General features: G+C 30.5%; 2 protein-coding genes across 2 annotated transcripts in view; one reads left to right on the top strand and one right to left on the bottom strand.

Moving 5' to 3' along the window:
• The window catches only part of LOC129961599 (condensin-2 complex subunit G2-like), a 131,737-nt gene that overhangs the window by 44,211 nt on the left and 64,247 nt on the right, over positions 1 to 23,279 (top strand). The window lies entirely within an intron of this gene.
• Positions 1 to 23,279, bottom strand: part of LOC129961600 (annexin A7-like) — a 76,022-nt gene that overhangs the window by 50,806 nt on the left and 1,937 nt on the right. Inside the window, exon 2 of the mRNA XM_056075105.1 lies at positions 1,536 to 1,611. Coding sequence (XP_055931080.1) covers positions 1,536 to 1,611 — 76 coding nt within the window. The remainder of the gene's footprint in view (positions 1 to 1,535; positions 1,612 to 23,279) is intronic.

Raw genomic sequence — 23,279 nt, 5'->3', positions numbered from 1 at the left:
TAAAAACTGTAAATAATTCAAATAAAAATATTATAATAATTTAACAAATAATTAAATTTTTGTCGATCTTATAGGGGCTTCAAATATCCGAACCTCCACGGAAAGTATGATTTTTTTCTGTTTGAGATTGATTTTGTAGTATTCATCCTCGGTAGTGGATGGCTGTTCTACAGTTGAGGATAAATGCTTCGCGTTTTTATAAGAGTATCTTGCTAGATTCCCAAAAATCTTGAAATCATTCGTCGGAAACAGAATCTTGTACTACGACTTTTGGGGATCGACCAAATACTTCGTAAGTAGATTCATCATAACTTTCCAAAAATGATTCAAAAAGTAGTAGTGTCCTTTATCTTTTGAATTCATTTCTCCTGTAACAAGTAAATGCAAAATGCCTTTGAACTGAAAGATTTTATAAGTCATAAAAAGTATGCCACATAAGTGATTTTCTGAGGAATTTCTCTCCTTCACCAAACCATGCCGATGTTCTTTTAACCTCACGACTACCCTTCATTTTTTTTTTCATTTAAGAATGTAATCTGTAAACATTCCAGATGATCTCAACCCATCTCTTGATTTGAGATTCTAAAACCTTTATGCTTGTTTGAAATAGATAAAGATTTGCTTTCCATTGGAAATTCCATTCTCAAGTATCAACCCTTTCGCCGCCCTGTCCTGTGTGCGAAAATTTCTGTTTTTACTCTGTTTTTCGCCGCATTAGAACAAACAGAAAAAAAAGTCAAACAAGTAAACATTTACAAAGCGTTTCAAACGTTTGAAAGTTTTAAAATGTAGAAGTACGCTTGAAGCACGTTACGACCGTCCTGTAGCAGTTTTACTTGAACGAGTTAGGACGCGTTACGGGCGACGAAGAGGTTAATATGGCAAATAGCTATATTTCCTCAAACATTTTGACCAGTTATTCTTATAAATTCTGTACTCGAGTACTTTCCATTTGTATTAAATTCCAAAACTCTTCTTTCATCTCTGAGTCAGGCTTCAAGTCTCCGTTTAATGTACAATTCAACTACAAATTACACTATTTTTTCCACTATACCACGAAGCACAAAACATTCATGTGCAAAATTCCTAAAATAAAAACCTGAAAGCTCTTTGCTTACATAGCTCTAAGCCTTACAATTTTTGTACATTGGTTTCATGTACGTGTTCATCTGTATTGATTAATATGCAAAAAAGTTTTGTAAAGATTATTATCGCTGGTTTTCCCTTTCTTCAACGTTCGTAGAGAAAGAGACGAGTCATTTCATAAAGTTTTAACGAACGGATAATAGATAATATAAAAAAAAAGAAGTCCTGATCAAAGAAATTTTAAAATATAAATAAAACTATTAAGTATACTCAGGAACTCTTCTCATTCAGATACTTATATATTCGAATAAGAAATTTTTGAATAGATTAAAATATTATTTCCCTGTGTTACTAATCGTTGTTTGTACACATAGGTAATATTATTTATTAAAGGCAATTTTATTAAAGGTGAAGATATGAAAGAAAAAGTAAATTTTTCACATACTCACCTATTCCTTTCATGGCCTTTCGAAGTTTGGCTGCAGCTCTCTCAGCATTGAAATTTTCTGCAGGAGATATCGTACCCTATGAAATTGACTGCTGTTAGCATACAATATGATTCATAAATGCATTCGATAGCTTAAATGCTAATGCTTTTGTAATGTATTGTTATAAAAACTATCTTTGGCTATGATGTACCAAGAACAATGGAGATTTTTAAAATTACAGTAGCAAAACTGCAGAAAAATTTTTTAAAATATTTATCAGTTTCTTATGTGGATACGAAAGCAAGCAATACGAGTATAAAATAAAGAACAAAAATATCGAATGTGAAAAAGTTAAGGAGATTAGAGCCTTTAGATTTATGTATCGTGGCATTATAATGATTTAAGTTTGATTTCTAAATCTTTGTAATTTTTTCAATTACTCTTAATTACAACAACGATAATGTGAACACAAAACCATTTAAAATCGTCACAATAGGGTAGTCTATAAAGGAAATAACGATGGAAAATATTGTTATAAAGTATAAAATATATTTTTTAAAAATTTAAAAATTAGAAAAAAATTGTGCAAAAAATAATATTTATATGATTTTGTTTTAAATTTTGAAACTATGTAAAAATTTATTTTTTGCTATAATGGGATCTGAAGTTATTGAGATAAAATATGAAAATTTTGATTAAATTTTAATTTAAGCTCTAATTAAAATTTTGAAAACTCTTTTTTGAGAGATCATCTGCTAGTGCGATAAGTAACTATGTACTGGATTTTACAACTCTAGATCCAATGGTTTACTCTGTAGAGCATTTTAACGATTTTTGCATGACCCAGGTCATTATCTATAAATAGTATCCGTTCTATAAATATTGTCATGTTAGAATTTCCAAAGAATATTATTGACTTCATCTTATAACTTTAAACGAGCAATTCTTTATATATATATGTAATGATATTTTAACTCTAATTTCAATTTAATTAATTTTCATAGTAACTTCATCTTAATTTAGCCCATAGTAACTTCATTCTAAAATATTCTCTTATTTCGTGATCCAATTCCACAGTCTCTACTTAATTAATTCAAGAGAAGCTTTGTTAAATTGTTGAATCAGCTAAAATCTAACTTTCCCACACCGCGCGTGAAGAGATAAAATACCGCTGATCATGCAAATTCTTTTTTAAAATCTCCCTGTGTTTCCCCTACCTTCTCCGCGCCTGTAATGAAAATCCCTATCGAAATCTCATAATACATTAGCACTGTAAAGAAATATTTTCCCTATCAAAATCATAGGTTATATAAGACCAGGGATAAAATGTCCAAGAGCTCTTCCCTCATTCTTTTCTGTGTCGTTCTGTGTGCTCGTCGCTTGTACATATGCTTGCTTCTTCAAAATGAATAAAACGACGTCACGAAATTAAAAGTATCTTCATTGTCTTCAAACTGCATCATGCTTCACAACAAATAATGTTACATATACATATACATATATATATATATATATATATATATATATATATATATATATATACACAAGATATCTCGGAAATGGCTCTAACGATTTGGATGAAATTTTACATTTAGATAAGGTTTTGCTTTTTAAATTTAACTATATCGGTGTCTTTCTTGAAAAAACGAAATTATATACCCAAAAAAGCATTTTTATAACTAATTATTAGAGTAAGTATATTCAACTTCCGCTTCGAAGTATGGGCAGTTCAGTATAGTGATCACAACATGAATGATGCGTGTGCTGCATGTCCTCGGTTCGAGCTCGGCGCTTTTCTCCTTTTTTTTTTTTTTTTTTTTTTTGCTTAAGTATTTATATTTAATATTCTTGCTTTTTAAGTTCATGCATATAGGTGCCTTTCATGAAATAACGCAATTTTGTACAAAAAACATTTTTTGTAACTAACTATTAGAGCATTGTTACTAATTTTTTATAACCAACTATTGCAATATTGTAATAAAGCAGATTGTTTCGAATAACATATTAAGCTAAATGCATTCAGGTTCTTTTTATTTAAATAACCAGTTTAAATGTAGGTTAGATTGAAAAATATTCATATGTAATCAGTATCTGATTTGTATCTAAATGTTTTCTTCGAAAAAAGAACACGATTTTACAAATAAATAAATAAATAAAATAAAATAAATAATAAAAATTTTAAAAACATTGCAGAGCGAAGTTTGGTCTTCCAGATATTTATGTTAAAAAAACAGTACTACTATTTACTGTATTTAAATTCATTATGTTACCCAAAAGTGCAATCAAATGTATAGATTAAAATCTAGTAAATTTTTGTAATACCAGAAGATCAGCATCAAATTCCGAATCTGTCAATCGGATTAATAATTGATAATCTATCTATTTGTGAAAAAGAAAGCTCATTTATTCAGTATCCAGCATATTTGAATAAGCAAAATTTAATAACCTAAAATAAAAATTGAAAAAATTTATCTAATTTTGGACGCAAGCAATAAAAATAAAGAAGTTCAGTATTTTCACTTTATTCCTTCACTATATTTTCTGCAAGAAAGCAAGTAAAGTGGGAGAAATTCTCACTAGTTTTATAAATGATTACTCCCCAAAATCACGCCCTGATTGCAAAACATTTGTAAGGAATAACTGTCCAAAATAAAAATACTAAATTTTTGCCATTGCATAGTTTTTTAAAAAGTCTTTTACCATTAAAAAAGTGGCGCAGCTTATTCATACATATAAAAATAAAAGCAATTGTAATTTTTAAGAAAATAAAGTTGAGAGAAATGCGCAATGCATTTTGTAATTCCATGAAATCAAATCAACTATTTCTGTTCAAATTGAAACATCGGAGTCCAGTTTTGTTATGAATGTTTTCAACACCATTTCGTAATTAGGAAGAATTGAAAGCTTAGAGAATAGACGCTGTGTTTAATGAATTACACAATGAATATTGGACAATTTATGGTGGGAATTGAAAGATCATCTTAGGATTTTTCAAACTACAAAAAAGCATTCATTCTAATTAGCTAGTACTATTGGTCTAGTTAGAATTTTAATTAAGAAATTCACAATTTACAAAAAAAAAAAAAAAAAAAAAAAGATATGTCTCCAAGTATAACATTTTTTGCGAAACAAGTTTTGCAATCAGAGTAGGATTTTATACTCACAATGTATGTTTCGAAGCAAGTCTCATTTCTCAATTGATAAATTGCTGCTACCTTTGAATGACATTTGGAATTTCGAAATGTTTGAATGTCAAAAGCCTGTTGCAGCTCATTTCATGCTTCGAAGAATTAGGTATTCCAATAAATCAATATTCGAGTAAAATATTAAGCTACAAGTGTATTTGTTTCTCTCTCGAACATATTTTACTCTTCCTGAAAATATCGACTTGTTTATTTGCTAATTTTGCGTGAGATACTTTCATACCAATGGCGAATAACGTGATGCGAAGCTTGTGGGTATTCCTAGAAACAGTTCCATTTTTCCCTCATAGAAATCATTTCGTGGTTTATTAATCATGTCATTCCATGCAAAATCATACTATATCAACTTTTGTAAGAGCTAGGTAAAAAAGAATGATATGCTGGAACCACGGAAATGACGATTTTATAGATTCTTCCGCATATTTCTCGATAAGGTGCGTTTTTGTATATAGGTTTGTCGAGCAATAAAAAAATTCGAATGTGTCTTTGACAACAATAATTCTACTCGAGACTGATTTTGACTAAAAGTTTTAAGAAGAATTCGGATGAATTTTATTAAGAAGAATTCTGATGAATTTTATTAAGAAGAATTCTAATAAATTTTATTAAGAAGAATTCTGATGAATTTTATTAAGAAGAATTCTGATAAATTTTATTAAGAAGAATTCTGATGAATTTTATTAAGAAGAATTCGGATGAATTTTATTAAGAAGAATTCTGATAAATTTTATTAAGAAGAATTCTGATGAATTTTATTCGGAAGAATTCTGATGAATTTTATTAAGAAGAATTCTGATAAATTTTATTAAGAAGAATTCTGATGAATTTTATTAAGAAGAATTCTCATGAATTTTATTAAGAAGAATTTTGATGATTTATTTATCAAGAATTTTGGTGGTTAAGATCTAATTCTAAACTCTTAAAAATTATCTTCTTAAGTCTTCGTAAAGTTTTGATCAAAGCCTTCTTAAGATCTAATTCTAAAGTTCTTGCATCTAATTTGTAATCACGCGAAGAGACTAATATAGAAGAAGATTTTATTCAAAATTTCATACATTCTGGTCATAAAGCTATATGCCAAGTTCCGTCTATCTGACTCGCTGCGTTTTTTGAGTTATTAAAATGTTCACATGCACACTGAAGAACAATCGAACATGTAAAAAAAATACCATTCAAAATTTGATACAAGGCCAACAGTTTCTTTTTAAACCAATACAATAAACAATATAATAATAAATAAACAATATAATTTAACAACTATAATAAACAAATACCATGTATAAAACACCACGCTTATAGTTTGTTGTGTTTTAGATTATGTTTACTGACAGATCAACAGAATAATTCATAATTATTTATTCAACATTCATTAATTTTGATAGAATTAAGATGACAGAATTTTGATAGAATTAATTAAGGCATGTAATCAAGTCATATTGTAAAAATATCATTGCCAATTGTTTCTCAATTTATAAGTTACTCTACAATATCAAAGTTGAGTTTCGTTGTACATTAAAAAAATGCGTTGCCATATTTAAAGTTTTTTTTTAAGGATTCACTTCGAATGTCTCAAGAAATGATAAAAATATTTTGTAAATAAAATCCAACTTTTTTTTTTTACTTGAAACTTTTTTACCGGGGGGGGGGACTCGAAATGAGGATGAGATGCTTCCGGCATGGTGGTTGGATCTCGCCATCCTGGAGGGTACACAAATAGGTGGGGGATTTGACTCCTCCCATCGATGACGGGATGTACTTCCTTCGGGGAGGGTTGTACCGTGGCCGGTGATGGCCCTTAGGACTCAACCACAGTTCCCACCAGTGTTGCTGTTGCGGCGGTCCGGTCATTCAGCCTTATGGTTTAAATCCGTGTGCCTTCGTGGCGGGTCGGAGAATCAGATGGTTGACTTGACTTACTTGAAACTTTTTAAGAACCAAATAATTTTTTCTCAGAAATTTAAGTGTTTTCTTATTACGATATTTCTTCAGAAATTTTATAAGCAAAATAAAGCATTCCAATGCCAATACCAGAATCTTGAAACATATTTTTGATGTATCAGTATATTTTTCAAATACCACGATTTCATATATTTTTTATATGATAATATTAGAAGTTTTTTTAATGAAACATTAAAAAAGAGTTTAAAATATTATTTCTTGATTTTAGATCTTAAAAGAAAACATTAATAGCTGAAAAATATTAGCTCTAATTTAAAACGTATGCTTACAAAATAAAAGTGCAATGTGCTATTTATATTGTATTTTCATCAAATTATAATAAACTGTAGAAAATTAAAACTATTTAATAATCTTTGTCTAATTTATTTATTTATTTTGTTTTAAAATTTTGTTGAAGGTTTTAACTGCAGTATATTTTCACATCGTCCTTTCATGTAAACTCTTATAAAAAATATACATCATAGATACAATACACTTTTGTTATAGAATTAAATATATGGAAGTAATTCAATAATCAAATATTACAGTGATTGCAAAGATAAGAAATAAGAATGGAATATGATTTAATACTCTATTTCTTATGTTTCGCATCTACGAAAAAATTTAATAAATTAATTTTTGAGTAATTCTAAAATATTACTTCAATTTATAACTACAGTTGTGATTAGAATAAAGTGTTTTAAAAATATATTTAATCAGATAATAAACGCAGAATTAAACATCAGTAAATGATAAATTTTTAAATTTTTAAGAATTCTATATGATTTTATATCTACATTCTCTACCTCATATACATATGTATTCTCTATCTCAGTGATAGAATTCTATATGATTTTATATCTACGTTCTCTACCTCATATACATATGTATTCTCTATCTCGGTGATAGAATTCTATATTATTTTATATCTACATTCTCTACCTCATATACATATGTATTCTCTATCTCAGTGATAGAATTCTATATGATTTTATGTCTACGTTCTCTACCTCATATACATATGTATTCTCTATCTCAGTGATAGAATTCTATATGATTTTATGTCTACGTTCTCTACCTCATATACATATGTATTCTCTATCTCAGTGATAGAATTCTATATGATTTTATATCTGCATTCTCTACCTCATATACATATGTATTCTTTATCTCAGTGATAGAATTCTATATGATTTTATGTCTACATTCTCTACCTCATATACATATGTATTCTTTATCTCAGTGATCTTATACAATTGAAGAAAGCTGTATAATGAAAAGTTATGCAATGTTAAAATAATACATAAGATGAAACTTATTGGTCATAAAGAATTTTTACGTTTTAACGAAAAATTGGTATACCTCAAATTGCTGTATGCGATATGCTTCTCATGAATCGAGACATTACATGGAATTTTCACTCTTTTTGTTGTATGTTGATTTTAACATAACAGTGACGATTTCCGACGTAATATCGAGATCATACAGAATTTGATTTCAAAATATTTTATCGCATTCTATTCCACTCTAAATTCCAGGTAAAAGAAGCTGCTGACAAAAAATAAAAAAATCCATTCTATCGATCATTGCAAATCTATGGCCTAAAAATACCAACCTGGAAATCCATGTAAGCATTCACTTAATAGCTGATAATACTGACTGCGACGGAATCAATATATACTTTGTATCATTCTTTATTCTCTTTATAGTTGGCATCGGTTGGAAACTGGGCATTTTTTTTAACCTTTTCTTTTTCAATTTTGTATTGATCATTTGATCTGATATCTGATACATTTTTTTGATATTGATGATCTGTAACGAGACGAAAGTTACCATGGGAACGCGTCTTCTCATTCAACTGATGGAAAACTTCCGCTTTTATAGAGCAACTAACTTGTAAAATTCACAAAATAATCATTATACAGTTTGATGTAAACCAAGGAGAAATGAAACATGTATTTAAACAAAATTTTATCTGCATATTATCATTGTTCGTTATTTAGATGAACACCCTTGATATTATAGTGGCATATGCCATTTATACCTTTGAAATGCTGTGAAAAAAAAGCTATTATCTATTATTAACGTGACCATATTTTTTCTGAATTTAATTCAGGAACACTCGTTCAATTCGAGGTGAAATCTTAAAAAAATGAGACAGATGTGCTGGGACAAATAAAAAAATAAATTTAAATAAACCAAAGAGAATAGTCTCTTCGAAATTTCCTAGAATACTCTCTAATAACAGTGTTTTTAGAGAATATATGAGCACTATTTTCCAATAAAAATTGTGGACTTCGACTAGGACCTCGGTAGCCAAACCACTCAGATTTTTATTTTCAGAATTCAGCACACAAATGTTGCGAGGAGACACTCACACTTGTGAACTGTCACGACCTTTCAGGATTTGTTGTTTTTCTTCCTACACTATTCCATGTATATTCAAGAAGTGCAAAGGAGGATAAAAGAACAAAGAAAATTTTTTTTATATTGTCTAAGACTTAGATAGCCCGCCATTCCCTGGCATTTTATTTAGGAGGGGAGGGGACATTATTTAGGATTAAAGACAAAAATAACTAAATCAATCGATGTATATTCATTAGATTATATGACCCTTGGTTTTATAAATGTATGCATTTAATTTAAAATGTCGGCACATTTTTCTTTTAATCAACATGTTAAGGATTTGTTTTAAGTTATTGTTTCTTTTACTAGTCTTGTGAAAATGTATATGCATTTATTTATTTATTATAACTTATGATTGCGCGATTTCACTTTTTTAAACAACATTATTTAAACAGATTTTTTTTTACATACTTTTATACCTATGCGTACGTAAAGAATGTGACCAATAATACTTGGCCTAATTTAAAAATCATCCTAATATTTTTAATTCCCTGAATTTGTATATTTTGACAAGTTTAATAATTTATCTATTAAGATATCAACAACTTTTTTTATCAACTTTCCTGCATCCCACACCCTTTATACGAATGAGCCTAGGTAACTACCTAGTAGAAATCAGCTTTAGTTTTAAGACTTACAGAAACACGTATTACATTACTCATCATTGATAACAATGCTGATATCGTTTAACATAATATCAATTTGACTTGCCGTTAGTATTCATTTTAAAAAAACTCCAATGTAATTGCACATGGGAAGCAGATATCCCAATTATTTTGTGAGGACAGAAACCCTCCTATACATTTATATTAGATTTCATGTGGGATGTAAAAGGGAAAAGAAAATTTCGAAAGCATAATTAGTCATCATTTACATGCGTCCTAAAGATTTTTATTGTACTTGCGTAATGACATGAAACAAGAAAACGCTTTTAACGGAATTAAAGTAGGACTTGATTAGCACGAAAAATGTAACGAAAAAAATGCCACGTTCATTTGCCATAATCCGTCTTCAGAGTTATTTAGCACTTAACTGATTAAATAAGGCGTGGACAATTAAGTAGAAGACCTACAGTACTTAAATATCATTTTGGGCTCAAGGCCAGTATCCGACTACAGAAGCCAGCACATCAAACCAGCGGGAGTTGTCTCCATAAAACTTCCTCGCAATGTAAGTATTATCCAGAGAACACGTTGCTTAGCAATGGCGTATAATAGTGGCGAAATATTAACCTTTGATGTGAATTTAGCTTTTTTACTGAATCTATCGTGTCATACTTGGCGAGTCATTTGGCGATGAATCCTTGGTGTACGTTTAATAGGAACCGGAAATTTAATGTGTGTTTTGAATGCGTTTTTCCCACCCGATTGAAACAAAAATTTGACCCAACACTACACGTGTAGTCCAAAAATCTCTTACCAAATTTGATGTATTAATATAATTCCGTTTTTCGGTTATCGCATTTACATGTTTGTAAAAGTACGGACCGATAGACAATCAACCCCTTGTTGGATTTGACTCAAAATTCGATGGTGTTGTTGTTTCTTATGGCACTTGCCACGTACAAGCCCGCTGTTCAAAGACAGCCGATTTAAGCCTAAGGAGGAGCGCCTCTTGTTTTTTTCGTAGAGCCAACTTGGGCCAAGAGTACGACTTGATTACTCACGCATCACTCATTCGCTTTTACAGGAGGGCACATTCACATACATCTCACAGACAGAACAGGAAGAGCAACTATGCCCAAACCGGGACTCGAACCAGGAACGCCCAGATCATGGGGAAGATGAGCTACCCCTATGCCAGGACGCCGGCACTATGGATGGTAATCCTTCCTACCGAATTTTCCCCCATTTAACTCTCTTCGTTAGCTTATATTTAAACAGCCGGACAGACAAACTTCCTATTACTGGAATTTCCCCAAAATCTGATAGAAATCTACAAATTTGGTGTAAAGACCGTACACCAAATTTTATCTGTTTAGCTCAAAGCATTTATGAGTTATCAATGTCACAGATAGACATATGGACATTTTACAAAAATTCGTTTTCCGAACTCAGGGTTGCTCTAAAACGTAGAGATTCGTCGAAATCTGAAGTTGGAATTTTTTAACGATTATTATATTTTCTCTATACTACGGATACGAGAAGAAAAAATTGTATATGCCCTGAAAATGTTTTCACCGTTAAGTGTTTCCTGTTCAATAATAATCCATATCTGTAAAATTCATTAAGTTTTCGAATTTCTAGACATACAATTTTTATTTTTTCGTATATGAAGTATTCGAAAAAAATTTAATAATAATCAAAATAATTAAGATTTTGACGTTCCAGTCGTTTCTGAGTCTCAAAAGCACATTTTTAAAAATAATGTCTATCTGTCTCTGAACATGATAACTTAAAAATGCTTTGAGCAAGGCGGATGAAATTTTAATATAGTTCTAGCACCAAATTTTATATTTCTAATTAAATTTTGAACGAAATGCATTCCATGGAAGTCTCTCTATCTGGATTTGCAAGTACAAATGAACACATCAACTGCAAAACATAAAAGGTTAGATAACCAAAATTTGATACACGGATTTAACATTTAATGTCTAGATATGCATCAAACTTTGAACCAAATACGTACAGGAATTGACGGGCTGTCGGTTTGTACTTTAGCATATATATAATCGCAATAACTCAAAAAACGTAATCATATTGATGAAATTTTGTGTACATTTTTAGCATCTAAAGCGTAGATCGTTATCCAATTTTAAATCCCAAACGAAACTGAAAACGATCTACAACGAAATTCCGATACCTACAAAACCAAAAAAAGCTAGATAGATAAAATTTAATACACCGTTTTAGTATCTTAAATATAAATCCATGTCATCCGTAATAGGATTGACCGTCTGTCTATTGCATGCATAAAAACGGGACAACCCGAATACGCAACTAATTAGATAAATAAAATTTTGTTTATGATCTTGTTACTAAACTTGTAGTTCGGTGTCAAATTTTGGTTTTAATCGATTAAAAAACGCCTTCCAAAATGCGTATTTAGTAACTTTGCTCAATGTTCACAATTTTATTGGGAGAAGGATAAATAATTCCTTCATTGTACGAGAAAGTTTCGAGGTCGGAAAGTCTCGTTAAGTAGGTCTGTCCGTCTGTAAACTCGATTATTCAATAACGGAATAACGTAGATCAGAGGTTCCCAAACTTTTTTTTCTAGTGGACCACATTCAAAGTTTTAATATTTTCGGTAGACCCCCTGCTGTTACATTTCTACTGTATTCCCAAAACTCCTAAAAAATATCACCCTAAATCGGAGGTGTTAAAAAGAAGAAAAAAAAGTAGCACATTTTCTTGTGTCCTATTTATTAAAATAATACTTGTGGTTATACAAAATTATAAACATTTATTATTACAAACAATCAACAATTGACAAATAATCAACAATGAACTCTGAAATGTAAATCAACAATAAAAAAAATAGCCATACTTTTAATGAGACGGATGTACTTGATGAATTGACAGCAAATTATCAATATTTGGCTTCAGTTTTGTAAGAAGTAATCTCAAATCTCCCCGTTCTGTGATGTTCAATCTGCTCCCTTTTTTTTTTTTTTTTTTTTTTTTGTTAACAGGTTGGTAACGGCATTAAAACTTCTTTCGACAAGACATGACGAGGGAAATGCTATCAAAAATTTTCTCGCAATTTCCCACAGCCCAGGATATTTTTCGGGGATTTCTGCCTGAAGCCAAAATGTTTGATAGCCTTTTTTAAATTTCACCTTCAGTTCCTCGTTGGTGCTGAGTTCAAGTAGCTCCTCTTGTAATGCCACATTCGCCTCTTCCGTTTCATCAGATGGGGTTATGATCCATGGTGGTATTTCCATCGTCAAAATATCTTCAAATCTATTTTTGAAATCATCATGCAGAGTATTTAAATGTTGAGCGTATGTCTGAATATCCTCATCAAGACATTCTATCTGTGACAAGTGCGAAAACTGGGAGAATTCGCGCCGACTAATATTTTGCTTCATTAATTTCAATTTACCAAGAAAAGCTGAAATTACACCCTTTGTTTTTATTAAATTAAGGCTGTTCCCTTGTAACTGCAAGTTAACGTCATTGAATTACGTTGATAGGTAAATCCAAGCCAAAATTTTTGTTCTTTATTATGCAAACCAGAAAATTTTTCATGGACCCCCACTTACAACTTGTGAACCCCTGTTTTCTTTTCATGTCTACGTGGACCCCCGTGTGGTCTCCTATGGTCCCCCAGGGACCTATGACCACTTTGGGAACCTATGACGTAGATGAATAAAATTTAGTATATGGTCCTTATGCCCAAGATGTATATTTCTATTACATTTTGGGTAAAATCCATCAATTTAGTTTAGTTTAGTTTAGTTGTATTAACGTCCCGTTTTAAAGCAACACTAGGGCTATTTTGGGACGGACCTCGTAATTTTGAACTGCGGTCAGATGACGAGGACGACACCTGAGCTGGCACCCCCCTCTCCCCACCAGCGGGAGGGCGTTTGGTCATGACGGATTTAACATGCAGCAGACCCCCTTACACGACGGTTCTTCGGTGGAATCGGGTCACGAACCTGTAACCCTCCGGTTCCGAAGCCGAGACCTTATCACCAGGCCACCGCGGCCCTATGTAGGTGAAGTATCAGTGTGATTGTCATCTATCATTGGCTGTTTAAAAATGATAATTTTCAAGAAGCTCATCGCAAGAAAAATGAAAAAATTAATTTTGATAAAACGGAAAATCACTAATATAAATAATTATAAACTTTTTCACAAACTTCTTTATAATTTAAATCGCAACAAAATTAAAATATGAATGCAAAAGATGCAATAGCAAGATGATAAAATAGGAATAAATATTTATATTTAATTTTCTGAAAATACGGAATCATTTTATGATAAAAAAAAAATTATAAGACATGGGATAAAAACGAAATCTATTTCTAAACTCAGTTCTAAAAATTTAATAAAAATCAACTATCAAAATTCAAACAAGTTTCAAAAAATACATTTTTTACAAACTTATGTAATTTATTTACAATAATATCATTGGATTACATTCGACTAAATTATAAATTTCCGATAAAATAGTCTTTTCGTTTCAGCTGTCATTTGAAAATAAATGGTTCCATTTAATAAAATAATAATTTTAGGAATTAAATATTTATAACAGAAGTTTCTTTCATTTTGCATTTTATTTAAAACCGTTGCTGAAATTGCATGGAGATATTTTTTTATGTGAGTGAAGAATGTCTGTTTCCACAACAAACCCAACTTTATTGCATGTTTGACCCTGAGATTTATTTATTGTCATAGCAGAGTCCGGGGGTTGGGGGAATGGAGCTATTCAAACACTTTTTTTTCATTGTTGTTGTTATATTGGAAAAACAATATACTTTCGTTCTTTGCTGGCAGTTCTAGAATTAAAGATTTTTGCTTCCTTTATTCAAAATATCGAAATTGTATTTGGTAGGAGTAATTTTTTGAGCTGAATGAATATATTTTTTCTAGAGCAGACGTCTTTATTCTGAGTTTCATTTGCAGATCTGTCAGAAAAAAAATAAACACATTTTGTATTCATGACCAATAGCAGTAATAAAAAAAAGGAAACATAAATTTTGATTTGATAACGGCATGAAGTTCAACTATCTGTCATATAATAATAAGAAAAGCAAATATACTGTGCTCTATTTATAGTATATAAATTAAACATTCGAACAACAAAGCAGACTTTCCATTATTTAGCATAATTTAACAAATTTATTTCAATTATTTTTTACGCACAGCTATCTTTCGCTAATTTCCATCTCAATACATTAAGATTAAAATTCCAATAACTCTATGTTAATTCACTGTTTAGCAAAAACCGATTTGATTTTAAATCTGACCATGTCGGCAAATGACATAATTAAATGTTTAAAATCGTGAAAGCCAATGTTAAAGTATAAAACATTCTTTGTAATTTCCTTTTTCCTATTTTGCTTCAGTTTTAAAACTTTATGATCAAAATATCCATCTCTTTTTAATGCAAAAAATATATTTATATTAAGTTTGAATGATATTTTAATCTATATAGGATGGGAGGTTTTTTATCAACAAAGAAACCCTTAAATTCTAAATGATACTTATTTTATTTTTATTTCTATAACTTCTCCCCTCAAGAATTTCCAATACTTCAATTAAATTATTCAAAAAATGTTGTTAAGGTTCAGCTTAGCCCTTATATGAAGGAAAAAATATCTCGTGTCTTGGTTTTAAAGAGCTTTATGTTTGACTACTTAACATTCAGTATTGGAAGACTCGTCAAAATATAAATATCAGAGCAGTAAAGACAAAAAAAAAAAAAACACAAAAAAAACTGAATAAGAAATAAATTAAATTGAAACACTGGACAGCTGCGTCTGCAAAAAGATTTACCACGTATTCAGTAGACAAAATTGTGAAAATCTTCTGAAAAAAATGAATTTTTGAGATTTAATTACTTATAAGCACAATAGTATTTGGAATAATACCATTAAGCCTATATCATTTTAAAAATAATTTCTTAGAATGTGATTAATAAAAATGATATTCAATTAACCATTGTTTCTTTAAATTATAACGAAATAACCAGAAAAAAGGAGCACATCTTGCTTCAGTTGATATAACGAAACTTTTCTTCATTTGAAAGAACCAAAGGAGCATGAGTATTTAAATAGCCAATCTTTTTATTAGTCTGGTGGAATGAAGATCGTAATGATATCCGTGCAGTGGAAGCAAGAGGATGCATGTTTTCGGGAACATTTCTTTAATAATCACATTCACACAAAACAAACACAAAACACGAAGACAAGACCTTAACGCGTGCTCACCCCTTACAGAACAGCATCATATCTCATTATAATTACAATGCACTATGGGATTCGTACCTAATCAAGCATCGGCATCTATTATCCAAAAGTGAAGATAGAGTAATGCAACTGCTACATTAGTAGAATTCAACAATTGTCGCTATGTTTTGAAACTGAAACTAGGTGACGTTTTCAGAGATTTTTTAATTCCTATCAATTACGCAACTTCTTTTTAAATCCTTCCATTTTATGAGTTTTCAAAACTTTAAAAAATAAGAGTAATGCGCAAAGATTGGTTACCTAAAAATGATGTAAAATTTTACTATTAAAAGAACAAGGCATTAATTATAATCAAATTAGAAAGAAAATTGGTAAAAATATAACGAAAGTTGATATTTTTAAATTATTAAAGGGGTTTAAGATTAAGATTAAAATTAAATTGATAAAAACAGGAAATGAGACAATGCACAGTGCCAAGTGATGACATAATTAAACGATTGTGTCTATATTGTAGAAGATAATCATATGGAAGCACGAAAATGAAATGGCGCAGTGCAACGTGAAGTTGAGTGCGAGGACCATTCGACGCAAATTGCAGGAATGTGGTCTACATGCAGAAATTTCGAGAAATACGCCATTTTTTAAGTCGGAACAAAGATCGAAAAGTTTAAACTGCGCAAAATCCCATGTTAACTAGACAAAAAAAAGCCGGCGTCCTGGCATAGGGGTAGCCCGTCTTCCCCGTGATTCCCCTGGTTTCGAGCCTCGGTTCGAGCATGATTGTTCTTCTTCTGTGTTCGATCTGTGAGGTGTGTGAATGTGCCCCCCCCCCTGTAAATTGGGGTTGCGCAAGCGAATCTGACGCATGAAATAGCTAAGTCGTACTCTTGGCCCTAGTTGACGCTACTGAAAAAACAAGACTCGGCTTAAATCGCTGACAGATATCTGTCAGTGGACTTGTAAAGTGTCATAAATCACAACAACAACAACAAAAATGGGACTGTCATTTGGATTTATAAGACCAAAATCTCTATCTGGTTGCTATGGTATATAATACATTAGGAGAAAAATATCAAAAGATTCCCACATTGATTGCATTATATCTATAGTTATACATTCAGTTAGTGTTATTATCTGAGGATGTATGACAGCGAAAGGCTTGAGCAAAATTTGTGTGATGATTAATAATAATATAAATTCCTAAAAATCGTGAATGAAATAGTCATTCCAAAATACGGGCTTCTGCATGTGATCTTTCACCACAAAAATGAAGAATTTATATTTGAAGAAAATTCAACTCCATGTCATGTTGCCATTGTATGTATATATTGCTTTCAAGGCAATTTTATTTCATTATGTAAAATGGCCTGGGAGTAATCCAATTGAAAATCTATGGAATAAGTTAAAGAATAGGGTTGCACAGAAGCAGCCCAAGCGAAGCAATAAAGCTCAATTAATTGAAGCATTAGTTTAACGCTGGTAACACATAATAATAGTTGAGAAACTAAAAGCATTGTTGAACTCCATGGAATGGTGTTGCAAAGCGTAATTGATGCTAAAAGTTGCTCAATTAAGTTTTAACTACTATAATAAGATATTTTTCTATATGCCATTATTTCTATGTTTCCTTTATCTTCCTTATAATTGCTGTTTCAACAAAAAAAATATCCATTATAAAAACTGTTTTACTGATTTTCTTTGGTTAAATTACCTTTAAAATGATACAAATGTTTATAACATTTCCCTTAATAAAATTGCTGCTATAAACCATCAAATTTCAAAAATGCGTTTTTTTTAAAAAAGATTTCCACAATTTTGGTCTCTAATGTATATTTTACCAAGAAAAACCGAAACTAGAATGTCAGTATTCTCCCATAAATATCGAAAATACCAAATCTCTTGATGAAAGACCGAATATTTGGATATATTCTTATGTATTCGAAACCAACGCAGCGCACGACTGCTATCTCTGGAGAAAAACAGTTAGCCGAGAAGACACAGTTAGAGAAACGAACGTATCAATTTAACCCTTTCTAGGGCCGTGGGAAGGATGCTTCCCACCAAATTTATCAATCTTTGTATGAAATTATGTAGGTTGGCATAATTTCTGACAAATTTTTTTTTAGTAAGTCAGAAACTTAGATGCTTCAGTTCTTTATCTCAGACAAAATGATGTGTCTTGATTTGTTACTTAATTATTAATTAACCAAATTAATTAATTAATCAAATTAAATTTATCTAATAAGTTAAATGAATCCCTTTTCTTATTCTAATTTCAAGCCTAAAAATATTTTAACATAATATGACTAGAAAAAAATGGCCCTTTAAAGGGTTAAATTGTTGTAATAAAAAAAAGATTGCGCTTCGTCAATCACATGTTTTTTGTATAAATTTATTATTGGTAATATTTTCATTACTAATTTAGCATGCATTTTTAGTTTTGGGTTTAGCATGTGTCGTTACCTATGCTTTATCCTATTTTGTTACATTTATAATTATAAAATATAATTTAAAAGGTCGCAGTTTTCTCTTAACGTAACAAAACCGTTTTTATTCACCATCAATGCATTCTGAATGACATTTACCGACATAACCGATCATACACCAAACGAAAATGAGAATGCTAGCATTCACCAGACAATATTAACTTTTGTCGGATATCGACCTGCCGCAGTAATATATATGGATAATAGTTTCCCATTAAAAGTTTTATTTGATTTCTAGCCATTTGACAACTTTTCAAGCCATAGACTTTTAAGAAATGATTCTCATATTTTAGATATCCGCGTTGTCTAACTATATGCTAACGATAACTTTATAATTAACTAAAAGTTTATTGAATGACTTGGTAAATGATGACCTAAGATGAATGGCAACGTATGTATTTCAATGAGTTTAAGTATTATACAAAGATTTTGAAAAAAATTGTAACAACAGGTAGCACAATAGGTTATTAAGACCCATATGATTCATTTTTAACCATGGAAAATACTATTGGATGATTACAGTACAGTAAAAACCCGATCAACAGATTTCGGATTAATCCCATTTTTTCTGGAATCCCAAATCAAAATTTTAAAAATGCATTCTATTGTTCGATATTCCCAAGAGCAAAAACATGGACAAAGGAACTGTAGAAACACAGTTGCAGTTAAAAACTTATTTGATTAATGAAACTGGAAGTAGATAACAGTAATTACTGGCGATGGTTTTAGAGTTCTAAAAATAAGTCTAAATTAAAAGAGATCTCTTTTTTTTTTTTTTTGTCTTTTAATGATCTGTTACTATATTCAAAACCTTGACTTTCTTAATGGGAAAATATAAATTGACCGTTGAACTATTTGGGATCGACTGTACATAAATACTTTTAAATCAGGGCTAAAACTACAGTATACGTGATGTTGTTATTGTAAGATAATCTAAGATATATTGAACAATGCAATGAATCAACGTCAGCTGAGGTACTTCTAATAAAAAAAACATGAGGAAGGGGAACAATGATACGCGAAAACTTTGGGAGAAATGCATCAAATGAACAAAAATTACAGAATTTTTGAAAGAGTAATTAATATACTATAAACTATTTTTAAACGTATATAGATATACCTACAGTAATCCTAAAACTGTAATTTTAACTTAAGGTGTACGTACACACTAGAAGATTTTTTTTTTAAATTTTTACTTTAAAATTTCAGTTTTTTCACAGTAAATCATTAATATATATTTAAACTCATTTCAGTAAGAAAAAACCATATTACACTCATTATTAATTAATTAATTAATATTTGATGAGCTAATTAGCCTATTTTTTGAAACATGATATCTTAAATTCTAATTTGTACAGACACACCATTCTAGTTGGAAGTTATGCCTAATATTAGCCTTCATGTTGTCTGCCTCAATCAAGTTATAAAAATAGATAGTTTTTTTTAAATAATTTTTTCATCAAGAGCGAGATTTTTTCTGTCATTTTAACTTTTAAATAGCTATTAAAAATTTATTTCTATAAATATAACTTTGATTGAGGCACAAAATATCCACTATTTTATACAGATTATTTTGATATATAAATAATTGTATTTGGTTCATTTCTTGTTGAGATATGATTGTTTGAATGAAGCAACATAGTGTAAAAAATGTCATTCTTCATAAAATGAGTTTGAAAAAATCTAAAATAGAGTTTTTAGTGAAAGTACCTCAAGAAAAATAATTATAACTCGAGAAATATTCCGAATATTGACAACATCTCGATATCGTTTGAAAGCTAAAGGATCAGAGTACACTTTGAAGCAATAAAAAAATATTCGATATTTTGAACGATTTTCAAAGTTTCAAGTGTATGCGTACACCTTAATAAAGAACATAAGTGTAGTGAATAAAAAAAAAATTTTGAATTTGTTTTACTCTTATAATGTTTCAACTATATTCTATAATTATATACAAAATAATAATGGATATTCATGATTTATCCGAAATGGCTCAATCTACCCCTTCAAAGATACAAAGCAAATCTGAAATGGTATCAAGTCTACGATCTGACTCCGGAAACATTATTTTATCACAAAAAAGCAGTGATCACCTTTCAAGAAATGGAACAATTTTTTCTTTAGATATAAAGTAAATATGTAATTAGTTGACACAGAATATCTATTATCCACTTTTACGATAAATGTTTTTTGTCTTCTTTAAATATGTGTCAATGTTAAAAAAAAAAAAAAAAAAAAAAAAAAAAAAAAAACGGGGACAATATTTAAGACTATTTAATTTTGTGTAATCATATAACCCCGAAATTTCAAGCTGCACTGTTAAATTGTTTTCATTTATTATAAGGATACCATCAATTCAAAGCTGTTTAATCCTTAAAGATGATGATCGTTTGTTTGTTTTTTCTCTCCTTTCTGACATTTGGGATTATCCCAAAAACCTACGGAAATGATTTCCCCAAAATATTCTCACGTACTCTCTAATTAAGATATTATCCTTGGGATGTTCAAGCCATGAAAAGTTCAAATTTTTATTTCCAGAGTTCTAAACATTTTATGTTTCGTAATATGCGGGATAAGTATCTCGGAAGCCTTTTTTCAGTCCATTGAAACCAACGTTTGACACAGTACCATAATTTCAATTTTATTTATTCATTTATCTAAACTATTATATATATGTTTTAATTTTTAGGTCAATCTCGTGACAGATAGGCTTCGAAACAACACAAATCTACACTTTAGATACTAATACCGTGTATCAAATTTTATGTAGTATTTATGTAGCTTTTTGTGTTTTGTAGTTATCATGTTTATTTCCATTTGGATACAGAGATAAATTTCCAGCGAATGAATTTTCAAAATTTCATTGACGTCTACAAAATTGGTGTAAAAATCGCATACAAAATTTGATTCGCGTAATTCAAAGCATTTTTGACTTATATGATATTTTAGATAAAATTTTTAAAATGTATTTTTAAGAATAAGAGAGTTTGAAATGTGGAAAGTCGTCAAAATCTCTATGTCGGATCTTTTGGCGATTTAGGTGCTTTTTCTTTCCTTTGTATCGTATAACAGAAAATAAAAATGTCCCTGCCAATAATAGATCTGAGTCAAATTTTCATAATTGTTTGACATTTTGAAATTTCCCATCAAAACATTTTAATATAATTAAAAAAATTGCAAGATCAGCAATCGCAAACATTAAAAACGAATCAAAATAAGTGAACATTCTAAATTTTTGCTGTAGTCCGCACTAATTGTGATGGCATTTTATCATGTAGCAATAAAATAACATTAAATGACAACCACTTGATCACGTATATCGCCTAGTTTCTAACTCTACACTGTTTTAGGTCATCCTCTATTTTACCATTTTCCAAAACACGAATTTGGAGCTGAGCATTCAAAACATGTCAAGATGTTTCACAATCAACATTGGAAGTAGGAACCTTCAATCAATCCCAATTACAGCGAAATCAATTAATATAAAATTATAGGAATAAAAATACTTTCAACCGAATCTTTAGAAACCTTGATATCCCGTATGCAATTAAGGGGATCTTTTGAAATTAAATCCATTAGGGCCAAACATCCTTCCGCTGATATGGTGTGGTGTGGAGAGGGGGTTGCCAGCTCAGGTGACCGCGTCATCTGACCGCGGTTCAAAATTACGAGGTCCAAAATAGACCTAGTGTTGCTTTACAACGGGATGCTAATATAACTAAACTAAACTAAACTAATCCCATATGCAATTTTTTAATTCACTGAAATCTATAAGAATTATTCTATTAAACTAACCAGTTTAAATTTCAGTCAAAATTTCCTGCTCAAAACATTTCTTCAAGACATCATGAATGTTAAGATATGCATGAGAGAATGGATTAAAATTAAATGCAACCAATATTCCCTGCTAACCAGATGCTTACCAAAGGTGACTAGTAACAACATAATTCTATTTTTAATAGCTTATTTTCTGTTTAAGAGAATTCTACAACCACCAATTTTTATTTTTTCATATATGCAAAGTATACATTGAGAAATTTAGTAATCGTCGAAAAACTGGCACACGAGATTTTGAAGACCCTCCACACCTTAGACTTCCCCAAATTCGAAAAATACGTTCTTGTCTGTCGGTCGCTTTGTCTCTTTAACTGCGAAATGACAGTTGAAATATGCTTTGTAACAGCCGAATGAAATTCGGAATATAAGCTTTATGCCTAATTTGTAAATTTCTATCAAATTTTGAACGAAATCCATTCAATTAATTCCATATGTCTGCTCTATTATCCGAGTACAAGTGAACACAGTAAATCAGCCATCTGACTCTCCGACCCGCCACAAAGGCACACGGATTTAAACCATAAAACTGAATGACCGGACCGCCGCAACAGCAACACTGGCGGGAACTGTGGTTGAGTCCTAAGGGCCATCACCGGCCACGGTACAACCCTCCTCGAAGGAAGTACGTCTCATCATCGATGGGAGGAGTCAGATCCCCCACCTATTTGTGTACCCTCCAGGGTGGCGAGATCTAAAAACCACGCCGGAAGCATCTCATCCTCATTTCGAGGTGCCCTCCCCCCGGGATTAAGTGAACACAGTAAATTAAACTTAAAGAATTAGGTAGATAAATTTAGTTATACGGATTTAACATCTAAAGTATAAATGCGTATCAGATTTTGAAACAAATCAATTCAAAGAATTGATCATTTGTTGGTCTGTACTTTCGCATGCCTGCAAACACGGTAACTCGAAAACTCAGCGGCTTAGACCAATGAAATTCAGTATCTGATCTTGTAATTATAGTTGTAGTTCTATGTAAAATTTCGGTTTCAGTCGGTCTAAAAAGGTGCATAAAATGCATATTCAGTTT

The sequence above is a fragment of the Argiope bruennichi genome, chromosome 2 (assembly GCF_947563725.1).
Source record: "Argiope bruennichi chromosome 2, qqArgBrue1.1, whole genome shotgun sequence".
NCBI classification, from domain to species: domain Eukaryota; kingdom Metazoa; phylum Arthropoda; class Arachnida; order Araneae; family Araneidae; genus Argiope; species Argiope bruennichi.
The sequence above is the reverse complement of the archived record's forward strand: the minus strand, read 5'-3'. Positions and strand labels throughout refer to the sequence as shown.